Source organism: Oncorhynchus tshawytscha, linkage group LG06 (assembly GCF_018296145.1).
Source record: "Oncorhynchus tshawytscha isolate Ot180627B linkage group LG06, Otsh_v2.0, whole genome shotgun sequence".
In the NCBI taxonomy this organism is placed as follows: Eukaryota; Metazoa; Chordata; class Actinopteri; order Salmoniformes; family Salmonidae; genus Oncorhynchus; species Oncorhynchus tshawytscha.
Window position 1 is genome coordinate 46,112,772 of NC_056434.1, and position 13,947 is coordinate 46,126,718.

General features: G+C 45.0%; 1 protein-coding gene across 8 annotated transcripts in view; it reads left to right on the top strand.

The window, feature by feature from the left end:
- Positions 1–1,959: 1,959 nt before the first annotated feature.
- LOC112252617 (neuron navigator 2-like) overlaps positions 1,960–13,947 on the top strand; it is a 107,872-nt gene continuing 95,884 nt past the window's right edge. For 7 of the 8 annotated variants that reach the window (XM_042323307.1, XM_042323313.1, XM_042323308.1 and 4 more), the window contains exons 1-2: positions 1,960–2,724; positions 13,103–13,220. In XM_042323307.1, the coding sequence (XP_042179241.1) occupies positions 2,467–2,724; positions 13,103–13,220 (376 nt within the window). In that variant the 5' untranslated portion in view covers positions 1,960–2,466. The remainder of the gene's footprint in view (positions 2,725–13,102; positions 13,221–13,947) is intronic. The other variant, XM_042323316.1, reaches the window with a different exon arrangement.

The following is a 13,947-nucleotide window of genomic DNA, read 5'->3' on the forward strand; positions in this document are numbered from 1 at the left end:
AGTGTGGAAATCTGCCATCTATAAGGGCACAAGGCGAGACCCAAATGAGCTCCGATATTTATTATAACAAAAGGGGTAGGCAAAAGGCAGGTTGGGTACAGGCAAGAGTTCATAAACCAGGTCAGAGTCCAAACGGTACCAGGCGATAAGCAGGTTCGAGGTCAGGACAGGCAAGGATTCAATAACCAGGTCAAATCAAATCAGAGTCTAAACGGTACAAGAAAATAGGCAGGCTTGAGGTCAGGGGCAGGCAGAGTGGTCAGGCAGACGGGCTGGGAAAAGAGACTGGGAAAAGCAGGAGCTGAGACACTAAAAAGCTGGTTGACTTGACAAACAAGACGAACTGGCACGGAGTGACAAGAAACACAGGGATAAATACACCGGGGATAATAAGCGACACCTGGAGGGGGTGGAGACAAGCACAAGGACAGGTGAAACAGATCAGGGCGTGACAGTCATCAAGGCAAAGGGTGGTTACTTTGAAGAATCTAAAATGTAAAATATATTTGACACGTGTTTAACACTTTCTTTGGTTACTACATGATTCCATATGTGTTATTTCATAGTTTTCATAGTTTTGATGTCTTCACTATTATTCTACAATGTAGAAAATGGTTAAAAAAAAACAAAAAAAAACCTTGAATGAGTATGTGTGTCCAAACTTTGCACTGGTACTGTACATTGAATGAATAGAAATGACCGTAACCAAACATTTTAGATGAATGAGGAAATGGTAAAGACGGTAGCCTACATTGTACTGCTGGTGATACTTCGGATGGATGGTGGGGAACTCATAAACATTGACAAACAATTCATGCCGTGAAAACAATGAATGTGCTCATTAGTGGAGAAAGACGTGCCTTGTGTGTCTTCACCGCACAGTATTTGAAAAAAAGGCCTCTCTATGACCCTATCAGAGAGGTCACGACACAGCGGGGTCACTGTGCTGCCCGGGTGATCAGTGAGGTGAACGTTTTAGTCGGCACGAACACAAACACATACACAGAATGGGGATCAGGCTCATCAACACTGTAGTAACAGGCACACGTAGACCTCTAAAGCACATTCATTTCTATTCATTTCTATAATACACGTGAACTATTCAATCAATACGCAGGTGTGTAGGATAGAAACAAAGGCAAACTAGCTAGGTCTTGTACAGACAACAGATGACAGTGAATGAGAGTGGAGGGTTGGTTGACTGCGACCAACTCTTTTCACGCCACCTCGATGCAAAGTGATTGTCGTAGCAGGTTAGGAGAGCGTTTTTGCTAACCCTAACCTTGAAAAGGTCATTTTGGTTATCAAAGTGGTGTGAAAAGATGGCCCAGTGGACTATCAATCAGCCTGTGGTTTCTCCAGATTGTATGACCTTTGATTTGCTTTCAGGGCAAGGGGGATAGACGGTCCTTTTAGAGGTGGAGGAAAAACCTCAGCCTATGGATGGTTTGTGTTGAAACAGAGTTAGAGAGAGTTCTGTTTGACTTAGACCCATAGGGATTACAGGGTTCAATCCACCGGCTGGAGGAACTGCTGGCTGCAGCACTATTTGAAACCTCACAAAGCTTCTGCCTGGGCTGGCTCTGAATAATAACACCCCCCCCCCTTCTGTCTGCTGACTGAAAGTTTACATGACACTGAGAATCAACCGTACAGAATTACAAAGAACATAGAAAAGCACTTGATAACGTCATATTCATCCCTATGACCATCCAAATTGTTCTGGCACTGTGGAGTTAACAGTTGAGTTCAAAGCCGTGGGGAGCATAATATAAAACCCAGGGAGGGGGCATCAGAACTGGAGCCCCTCCCCTCCTGCAGAGATCAGCAGAACCCAGAAACCCTACTCTCTTTTATACAGCAACACTGGGCCAATTAGAATCGGGCTCCTCTCCCACTTCTCAGTATCAGTGTACAGAGAGAGAGAGAGAGAGAGAGAGAGAGAGAGAGGCTGTCTCCATTGACTACTTGACAAGCTGAGGAAGGAGGAGGAGGATACTGCTGTACGTCCCTCCAGGCTGCCACCCAACGGTGTTTAGTCATTAGAGTCTCTAAGACACTTCTGCTGTCTGCCTGGACAAACAGAGCTCTGATCTCTCCGAGCGTCGCATCCAGATCCGTTTCCAAAGGTTTACTATTGGACTGTCTGTGTGTGTGTGTGTGTGTGTGTGTGTGTGTGTGTGTGTGTGTGTGTGTGTGTGTGTGTGTGTGTGTGTGTGTGTGTGTGTGTGTGTGTGTGTGTGTGAGTTTTGGTGAGTTTGTGTGTACCACAAAGATCCTCCTGTTGTACATGTCTATATGTAGGCTGAGCTACCCCAGCAGTGGAGCTTCTGTGTGAGAGTATGGCTGCATTTGGCCAACCTTCCTAGAAAGCAGCGGAGAGAGAGAGAGAGAAAGGGAGAGAGGGAGATTTGGAGTGCTTGTATGTGTGTGAGTGTGTGGAGAGGTTTCTGAGATGAGTGGAAGATGCTGGCAATTCTGGTCGCCTCTAAGATGAAGTCAGGACTACCCAAACCGGTGCACAGCGCCCTGCCCATCCCTCAGGCACAGAACCTTGCCAGGTCCAGGACCTCCAGCCCTCACAGGGCCAGACCTCCAGCCCTCAGACACAGCCCCCTGAAAGCCCTTCACCGGCAGGGAGAGGGCCAGGGAAAGGGAGAGACGACCCCCACCCCCAACAGAAGCTTCTCCACCGCAGAGAGTGAAGACCGAGAGGACCCTCAGGTCAGAGCACTGTTCTTCTCAATCTCATATTTGTTACGTGCTAAAAAGACAAAACCTGGAGTGAACTGGGATCAAATATAGGACCTCTGCACCTGTTCAGCATGCGTAATTGGATAGCGAACACTATCGGCGTTTGCAGCTGCTGTGTGTATAGGAGAGATGCAGACTAATGTGTCTAAGGCACGTAATGATGAATGGCATGTGTGTGTGTGTGTGTGGTAAGGTTAAAGCATTAGTCGCATGTTGTTTAAGGCAGTGAAGAGGAGGAGTTAGTACTCTAATCAGACGGTCATTCAGCGGTGCACATAGAGAACAACGACTCTTCCCTTGTCCCTGTCACTACTATGTGGAGTTTGTGTCGTATTTAACTAGGCAAGTCAGTTTAGAAGAAATTCTGATTTACAATGACTGCCTAACCCGGCCGACGCCGGGCCAATTGCGCACCGCCCCAAACTGGACTCCCCTCCCAATCACGAGCCAGATATGATACAGCCTGGATTCAAACCAGGGACTGTAGTGGCCAACTCTTGCACTGAGATGCAGTGCCTGACACCGCTGCGCCACTCATGGAGCCCCATGCAAGGAAGTGTTTGTTTGAAATCTTCTGTATGTAATGCATTCATTTCAATAGATATCTAATTCTCTTCAACGTACCTTAGTTACTTTCTCACGGGGAAATTTGAAAAGACTAAGGTTCGCAGTGAGAACAGAATACAACAGCAGGGTTTGGCCTCATGGCAGTTGCTGGTGTGAGCATTTTACCCCCTTATGTTGGCCTGTGTGAGTGGCAGGCAGATGTGTGAGTGGCAGGCAGATGTGTGAGTGGCAGGCAGATGTGTGAGTGGCAGGCAGATGGACTCTACACACCTGGTCTGGCTGATGTCTGCTAACGTATGCCTTTATATTCGTATATTTGCAGAACTGTACAAAGATTATAGTTCAACTGAAAGTGACAATAGATTATAGTCCAGGAGTGCCAGTCTTGTGTCTATATTGCTGGCCTGGCCATGTATAGCCTATATGTAGCCTGTGTGAATTTGGCCTATCCCATAGCCTACTGTCCCAGGCAGGCAGCAGGAGCTGATGTTCTGCTTCATGTGGTGGGGAGGATGAAAGATTCCTGCATAGTCTATCATTACACAGTGAGAGTGAACAGCGGTCAGGGGGTTTTCTCCAGCGCTCTATTTGGAGTAGCAGTACTGTGCTGTGGCTCAGTGTGCTCCACACTGCAGCCCAGCTACAGAGTTCAGGGGCTGAGGGGCCAGGGGGCCCACTGGAGAGGAAACGGGAACACACAAGCGCAGAATAAAATTGTCATATTTCCTTTTTATTTTGTTGGCGTACCATAATGGGGGACATATGGTGAAAGATTAGAATGAAAATACCTCTTTCTGGGATTGGTACATTATGGAATCATGAGTTAGCCAGTGTGGTGTTTTGTGGCGTAGAACTACCAGACACAGACGTCAATTCAACGTCTATTCCACGTTGGTTGGGGTCTGCAACCGCTCGTTCGGTCCTACCAGGAAGAGAGAATCCCTTTAAGACACCACCACAGCAGTAAACACACATCCAGCTGGCCTGCACTGACTTCCAGCCGAACACCACCACAGCCTTCTTCTGCAGTAAACACACATCCAGCTGGCCTGCACTGACTTCCAGCCGAACACCACCACAGCCTTCTTCTGCAGTAAACACACATCCAGCTGGCCTGCACTGACTTCTAGCCGAACACCACCACAGCCTTCTTCTGCAGTAAACACACATCCAGCTGGCCTGCACTGACTTCCAGCCGAACACCACCACAGCCTTCTTCTGCAGTAAACACACATCCAGCTGGCCTGCACTGACTTCCAGCCGAACACCACCACAGCCTTCTTCTGCAGTAAACACACATCCAGCTGGCCTGCACTGACTTCCAGCAACACACCACAGCCTCCAGCTGCTGGCCTGCACTGACTTCCAGCCGAACACCACCACAGCCTTCTTCTGCAGTAAACACACATCCAGCTGGCCTGCACTGACTTCTAGCCGAACACCACCACAGCCTTCTTCTGCAGTAAACACACATCCAGCTGGCCTGCACTGACTTCCAGCCGAACACCACCACAGACAGGGTTCCATTCCACCAGGATGGTTACGTGTTTATTTATGTGAGGATCAGATGAACACCACCGACGGTCTGAAGTGGTGCCGTAATGCATAAGGTTTGGTTGGGTGGAGTAGTGCTCGGTTGCTCTCTGCAATACTACAAACAAACAAAGAGCAGGATCAGATGCAGCCTAATTCTGGATGAGTTATTTGTGTGTGAGTGCGTGTGCATGCATTCGTGTGTGTGTGTGTGTGTGTGTGTGTGTGTGTGTGTGTGTGTGTGTGTGTGTGTGTGTGTGTGTGTGTGTGTGTGTGTAGGACATTAATAATGAAATAGAGTGGCTTTGAGGGAGGAAGAGGAGGATGGGGGAACAGTAACATGATGTGTTAGAATAGATTACCTCTGGTCCACTGACACATGGGATGCACTGGCCACACACACACACACACACACACACACACACACACACTCCAACACTGCCCCCTAGTGTTGGCTTTTCCCACCTGGACAGGACAGGATATAGACGAGGGAGCTGGTGGACCATAGAGTTTAGACTAGTTTATTTTATTTTAATTTGTACAAATAGAGAGACCGTTTGTAACAGTTGAAAAAAGCTAAAAAGCCACACGCAGGAGGGAAAAAGAACAAAAGGGCTTGTCGAGTAGCCTCCACCTAATGACCATAAATCAAACATATTCAGCAGTGTGGACAAATTTTTGATTTTTTATTTTACCTTTATTTAACCAGGCAAGTCAGTTAAGAACACATTCTTATTTTCAATGACGGCCTGGGAACAGTGGCAGAACGACTGTTCAGGGGCAGAACGACAGATTTGTACCTTGTCAGCTCGGGGGTTTGAACTCGCAACCTTCCGGTTACTAGTCCAACGCTCTAACCACTAGGCTACGCAGCCGCCCCACAAAGAAACAAATCATAAAATAAAAACTAGACGCAAAAGAGATAAAAATCAAATCAAACAAATCTAAACAGAAAGTCAAGCTACTGGGGGTGTAGAACTGTGATGGACAGTAGGTGCCTCTTGATATTTTGTTAAACAATGACGGTGTTAGACATGACTAATGCTTACTAATGGACACCCCAGCTGGATGGTGAAAGCGGTGCTCGCCTCATTCAATATTATATCAAGAATATTCTCACTGTCTGCCGCACTTTGCGGTTGGTGTTTCTTGGCTCACGCAGCGTCCGCATGCTGTGAGATGTAAGAAAGAGGATCGACACCATAGCAATAGATGGAGTATGTTTTAGTATGGGAAGCGCCATTGATGACTTTCAGCATTTTGAAGTAGCTAACTGGGTGGGACTTCCTATGGGTTAAGAAAGATCATATAATTCCGTCCAGGTCATCGGGAGGGATCAGCCAATGAATTATGCTCTCAAGTAAACATTTCATAACTACAGGTGGCAGTAAATCACCCACCTTGGCTTTATACCTGTTCAAACAACACACTACAGGTGGCAGTAAATCACCCACCTTGGCTTTATACCTGTTCAAACAACACACTACAGGTGGCAGTAAATCACCCACCTTGGCTTTATACCTGTTCAAACAACACACTACAGGTGGCAGTATTCGTCTTTTCAGTTTGTTTGCCAACTCATGGAAGTAGTAGATTAATAAAATGTACTACTCACAGACACCATAATGGGACAGATACAATGATGTAACGTCTAAGTCTATGATCTACACACCCCTTCTCTGTCTGGTTGGAGAGGTAACTTAAGCCCTGAGCCTTTTGTTTTCAGTGGTAGCTAGCTATAGGATATAAATGGCTGTTCAAATCAAATTGTATTCGTCACATGCGCCGCATACAACAGTGAAATGCTTACTTACGAGTCCCCGACCAACAATGCAGTTTCAAAAAATACGGACAAGAATAAGAGATAAAAGTAACAAGTAATTAAAGAGCAGCAGTAAAACAACAATAGCGAGACTATATACAGGTGGGTACCGGTACAGAGTCAATGTGCGGGTGCATCAGTTAGTTGAGGTAGTATGTACATGCAGTTTGAGTTATTGAAGTGACTATGCATAGATGACAACAACAGAGAATAGCAGCAGTGTAAAGAAGGGGGGTGGAGCAATGCAAATAGTCTGGGTGGCCATTTGATTTAGATGTTCAGGAGTCTTATGATTTGGGGGTAGAAGCTGTTTAGAAGCCTCTTGGACCTAGACTATGCGCTCCGGTACCACTTGCCATGCGGTAGCAGAGAGGACAGTCTATGACTAGGGTGGCTGGAGTCTTTGACAATTTTTAGCACATTCCTCTGACACCGCCTGGTATAGAGGTCCTGGATGGCAGGAAGCTTGGCCCCAGTGATGAACTGGGCCGTTCGCACTACCTTTAGTGCCTTGCCGACCTGTTTAAAGGTCTTACTGACATCTTACTGACATCGTCTGCGGCGAGTGTGATCACACAGTCTTTCGGAACAGCTGGTGCTCTCATGCATGTTTCAGTGTTATTTGCCTCAAAGCAAGCATAGAAATAGTTTAGCTCGTCTGGTAGGCTCGTGTCACTGGGCAGCTCTCGGATGTGCTTCCCTTTGTAGTCTGTGGTTTGCAAGCCCTGCCACATCCGATGAGCATTAGAGCTGGTGTAGTATGATTCGATCTTAGTCCTGTATTGACGCTTTGCCTGTTTGATAGTTCATTGGAGGGTATAGCGGGATTTCTTATAAGCTTCCGGGTTAGAGTCCCGCTCCTTGAAAGCGGAAGCTCTAGCCTTTAGCTCAGTGCGGATGCTGCCTGTAATCCATGTATTCTGATTGGGGTATGTACTGTACGTACGATCACTGTGGGGACGACGTCATCAATGCACTTATTGATGAAGCCAGTGACTGATGTGGTGTACTCCTCAATGACATTGGAGGAATCCCGGAACATTTAACAGTCTGTGCTAGCAAAATAGTCCTGTAGTTCAGCATCTGCTTCATCTGACCACTTTTTTTAATGATCTAGTCACTGGTGCTTCCTGCTTTCATTTTTGCTTGTAAGAAGGAATCAGGAGGATATAATTATGGTCGGATTTGCCAAACGGAGGGCGAGGGAGAGCTTTGTATGCGTCTCTGTGTGTGGAGTATTCAGTACCTTTCAAAATATTCAGCCCTGTAACGGGTGTCGTCGGAAGGATGAGACCAAGGCACAGCGGTCCTTGAGTTCCACATAATATTTATTACTGAAGTGAAACTTTAGACAAAATAAAGAAACCAACGACCAAACCGCTTTGTTGTGCAGACTACCTGGTCACAAACAAAGAACAAGATCCACAAAAGGAAGGAAAAAAGCTACCTAAGTATGATTCCCAATCAGAGACAACGATAGACAGCTGTCCCTGATTAGGGAACCATACCTGGCCAAACACAAAGAAATAGAAAACATAGAAACATGAACATAGAATGCCCACCCAAATCACACCCTGACCAAGCCAAAAATAGAGACATTACAAGCTCTCTACAGTCAGGGCGTGACAATCCCCCTTGGGGTTTTTCCTGTTTTGTTGCATTACAACCTGTAATTTAAATGGATTTTTATTTGGATTTCATGTAATGGACATACACAAAATAGTCCAAATTGGTGAAGTGAAAATAAAAATAACTTGTTTTTAAAAAAAGATAAAAAAAATACAAATAAAGTGGTGCGTGCATATGTATTCTCCCCTTTTGCTATGAAGCCCCTAAATAAGATCTGGTGCCACCAATTACCTTCAGAAGTCACATAATTAGTTAGATTGCACACAGGTGGACTTTATTTAAGTGTCATATGATCTCAGTATATACAGTGCCTTGCGAAAGTATTCGGCCCCCTTGAACTTTGCGACCTTTTGCCACATTTCAGGCTTCAAACATAAAGATATAAAACTGTATTTTTTTGTGAAGAATCAACAACAAGTGGGACACAATCATGAAGTGGAACGACATTTATTGGCTATTTCAAACTTTTTTAACAAATCAAAAACTGAAAAATTGGGCGTGCAAAATTATTCAGCCCCTTTACTTTCAGTACAGCAAACTCTCTCCAGAAGTTCAGTGAGGATCTCTGAATGATCCAATGTTGACCTAAATGACTAATGATGATAAATACAATCCACCTATGTGTAATCAAGTCTCCGTATAAATGCACCTGCACTGTGATAGTCTCAGAGGTCCGTTAAAAGTGCAGAGAGCATCATGAAGAACAAGGAACACACCAGGCAGGTCCGAGATACTGTTGTGAAGAAGTTTAAAGCCGGATTTGGATACAAAAAGATTTCCCAAGCTTTAAACATCCCAAGGAGCACTGTGCAAGCGATAATATTGAAATGGAAGGAGTATCAGACCACTGCAAATCCACCAAGACCTGGCCGTCCCTCTAAACTTTCAGCTCATACAAGGAGAAGACTGATCAGAGATGCAGCCAAGAGGCCCATGATCACTCTGGATGAACTGCAGAGATCTACAGCTGAGGTGGGAGACTCTGTCCATAGGACAACAATCAGTCGTATATTGCACAAATCTGGCCTTTATGGAAGAGTGGCAAGAAGAAAGCCATTTCTTAAAGATATCCATAAAAAGTGTCGTTTAAAGTTTGCCACAAGCCACCTGGGAGACACACCAAACATGTGGAAGAAGGTGCTCTGGTCAGATGAAACCAAAATTGAACTTTTTGGCAACAATGCAAAACGTTATGTTTGGCGTAAAAGCAACACAGCTCATCACCCTGAACACACCATCCCCACTGTCAAACATGGTGGTGGCAGCATCATGGTTTGGGCCTGCTTTTCTTAAGCAGGGACAGGGAAGATGGTTAAAATTGATGGGAAGATGGATGGAGCCAAATACAGGACCATTCTGGAAGAAAACCTGATGGAGTCTGCAAAAGACCTGAGACTGGGACGGAGATTTGTCTTCCAACAAGACAATGATCCAAAACATAAAGCAAAATCTACAATGGAATGGTTCAAAAATAAACATATCCAGGTGTTAGAATGGCCAAGTCAAAGTCCAGACCTGAATCCAATCGAGAATCTGTGGAAAGAACTGAAAACTGCTGTTCACAAATGTTCTCCATCCAACCTCACTGAGCTCGAGCTGTTTTTCAAGGAGGAATGGGGAAAAAATGCAGTCTCTCGATGTGCAAAACTGATAGAGACATACCCCAAGCGACTTACATCTGTAATCACAGCAAAAGGTGACGCTACAAAGTATTAACTTAAGGGGGCTGAATAATTTTGCACGCCCAATTTTTCAGTTTTTGATTTGTTAAAAAAGTTTGAAATATCCAATAAATGTCATTCCACTTCATGATTGTGTCCCACTTCTTGTTGATTCTTCAAAGTTCAAGGGGGCCGAATACTTTCGCAAGGCACTGTATACACCTGTTCTGAAAGGCCCCAGAGTCTGCAACACCACTATGCAAGGGGCACCACCAAGCAAGCGACACCATGAAGACCAATGAGCTCTCCAAACAGGTCAGGGACGTTTGGAGAAGTACAGATCAGGGTTGAGATATAAAAAATATCCAAAACTTTGAACATCCCACGGAGCACCATTAAATCCATTATTAAAAAATGGAAAGAATATGGCACCACAACAAACCTGCCAAGTGAGGGCCGCCCACCAAAACTCACAGACCAGGCAAGGAGGGCATTAATCAGAGGCAAAAAAGAGACCAAAGATAACACTGTAGGAGCTTCAAAGCTCTGGTCAGATGAGACTAAAATTTAGCTTTTTAACCATCAAGAAAAACTCTATGTCTGGCACAAACCCAACACCTCTCATCACCCTAAGATTACCATCCCCACAGTGAAGCATGGTGGTGGCAGCATCATGCTGTGAGGATGTTTTTCATCGGCAGGGACTGGGAAACTGGTTAGAATTGAAGGAATGATGGATGGCGTTAAATACAGGGAAATTCTTGAGGGAAACCTGTTTCATTCTTCCAGAGATTTGAGACTGGGACTGAGGTTCACCTTCCAACAGGACAATGATTCTAAGCATACTGCTAAAGCAACACTCGAGTGGTTTAAGGGGAAACATCTGGAATGGCCTGGTCAAAGCCCAGACCTCAATCCAATTGAGAATCTGTGGTATGACTTAAAGATTGCTGTACACCAGCGGAACTCATACTACTTGAAGGAGATGGAGCAATTTTGCATTGAAGAATGGGCAAAAATCCCAGTGTCTCGATGTGCCAAGTTTATAGAGACATACCCCAAGAGACTTGCAGCTGTAATTTCTGCAAAGGGTGGCTCTACAAAGTGTTCAGTTTTTTGTCTTATTTCTTGTTTGTGGTCGGCATGTTGTGTAAATCAAGTGATACAAACCCCCCAAAAAATCTATTTTAATTCCAGGTTGTAAGGGAACAAAATAGGAAAAAATACCAAGGAGGTGAATACTTTCGCAAGTCACTGTAGGTGGTCCAGAGTTGTTTTCCCCCTCTGGTTGCACATTTAACATGCTGATAGAAATGTAAGTTTCCTTGCATTAAAGTCCCCTGCTACTAGGAGCCCCCCCTCTGGGTGAGCGTTTTCTTGTTTGCTTATGGTGGAATACAGCTCATTCAATACTGTCTTATTGCCAGCATCTGACTGTGGTGGTATGTAAACAGCTACGAAAAATACAGATGAAAACTATCTAGGTAGATAGTGTGGTCTACAGCTTATCATGAGATACTCTACCTCAAGCGAGCAATAGCTCGAGACTTCCTTAGATATTGTGACTTCCTTAGATACGGTTATTTACACAAATACATAGTCCGCCGCCCCTTGTCTTACCAGACGCCGCTGTTCTATCCTGTCGGTATACCGTGTAACCAGCCAGCTAGCAGATAGTGTCGTGATTCAGCCATGACTCCGTCGATTTTATTCTCCAGAGATTGTACGTTTGCTAGCAGAATGGAGGGAAGTGGGGGTTTATTCGATCGCCTACGAATTATCAGAAAGCAGCCCGCCCTTTGGACCCTTTTTCTCTGCCTTCTCTTCACGCAAATCACGGGGATCTGGGCCTGTTCCTGAGAAAGCAGTATATCCTTTGCGTCGGGCTCGTCAGTGTCGTGTAAGGCAAAAAAGCATTCTGCTAGTCTGTGGTGAGTAATCGCAGTCCTGATGTCTAGAAGTTCTTTTCGGTCATAAGAGAGGGTATGTACAAAATAAGTGAAACAATAAGTTACAAACAACGCAAATAAACAAACAAAAAAACACAACAGGTTGGCGACATGTAAAACATCTGCATTCCTCTCTGGCGCCATTTTACTTCACATTAAGTTTTCACAGTTTCTGAAAGCAATGTGCACATTTGTAACTATTTAGCTATATTGAGCTTCATGAGCTACTTGATTGGTTTGTGACTTTTCATTGACCCTATTGTTGTGTTGTGTTTCGTTCCATAGTGAAAGTCATAGCTTTATCTATAGGAGACAGCCTGAGATTTTAGTGTCAAACTCAACACTCTTTTTTTTCATGCAAATCCACCAGAAATAGGTCAGCGAAACACCATGCAGGAAACAGAATAGCAAACTTGTGTTGTGCTCTTAGCTGTTTTGTAATGTCTTTATAGTACCTTGAAAGGTATACATTTCTTAAAACCATCTTTCTCTGCCAGGCTACTTTCTGTTGTCCACATTAAGCGCTCTACCTACCCTCGATCACCTGTTCAGTTTTGCCATTCAAACCCACAGATTTTCTTCATCTGTTTCACTTTCATGTCCGATTACCCGTCTGGTGCCTCCCTCTTAACCCCCTGGTAACTCCTCTTAACCCCATGGTGAAGTACTTATCCCCCTGGTTCTCATAGAGCGTGAACTCTGGGTGGATCTGTATTATCTAGCTACAGTATAAGCATAATAATCTCATAAACAGTTTGGGGCAAAAAAGTGTAGACTATTTTCCGTCAGATCAAACAGACTTAAAAAATGACTGAGATGTTAAAATGACTGAGATGTTAAAATGCAGCAGCAGTAATCATCCAATTATGAGCAAAGCTCCTCAGATTACAGACACCACACACCGGTGCTCTCAGCCAGTGAGTTTCTGTCTTAATACATGACGTCATACTTCCTACTCTTTGAAAGACATGATTCCTCACTCTCAGAGCAGAACGTACGTTGTGCTCGGTGGCCTGATTTCTGGAGGAATGTGAGTGTCACGCCTTGAAAAGCGAGTGTGTTCTGAAAGGTGTTCGAAAGGGGTTATCTACAGGCTATTGCTTTGCCTGCATTAACTGGTAATGGTCTGGTATTAAGTGAATTGCTTGTATGTCAATTGTATTCCTATGTGTTTTGTTGTTGGGCAGATTTACACGGACTGGGCCAACCATTACCTGGTGAAGTCGGGCCGTCAGCGACTGATCAAGGACTTGCAGCAGGATGTTACAGATGGAGTGCTATTGGCTGAGATCATACAGGTTGTCGGTAAGGACTTGCCTGGCATTCAATTTTTTATTTTAATCAGCAGATCAATTGGAATGCTTCCATGTAACCATTATGCGTTTCCTATTGGCTTTCCATTGCAATGCAATGACAAGAACAAACCTTTTGCATGCTTATCATATTATATAGCCGAATATTAGTGTGCTATGATGAGTATGATATGTCACAGTGCTTCTCTCTTCTCCGGCCTCCAACTCAGTGGCCTCTTGCCTCTCTCTTCTCCGGCCTCCAACTCAGTGGCCTCTTGCCTCTCTCTTCTCCGGCCTCCAACTCAGTGGCCTCTTGCCTCTCTCTTCTCCGGCCTCCAACTCAGTGGCCTCTTGCCTCTCTCTTCTCCGGCCTCCAACTCAGTGGCCTCTACGGGTCTTTACTGTGGAGAGGTTAGGCGGGATCTTTAGGTCAGGAGGGTCTTTAAAATCAAGTCTTTCCTGCTCGGAAATTCAGCAATTTGAGATTCCAGCTCTGCTTTTAGCCTCCCAGGGTGGATGAGAGGTGGAGCAGCCAAGCCTGTCATTATTTCCTGTGTGTCTGCACTGTACATTATATTTAAGTGGGGTGAATAGAGGCAGCGTGGTTAGCGGAGGCTAAATGAGGATCATAGCGGTGGTATTTGACTGAGATGGAATCAGGTGCAAAACCCGGCTGCTTCCCACGGTTAGTGTAAGTTATTACTGCTTTAGGATAGACACTGTACGGGCGTCTTCAATGT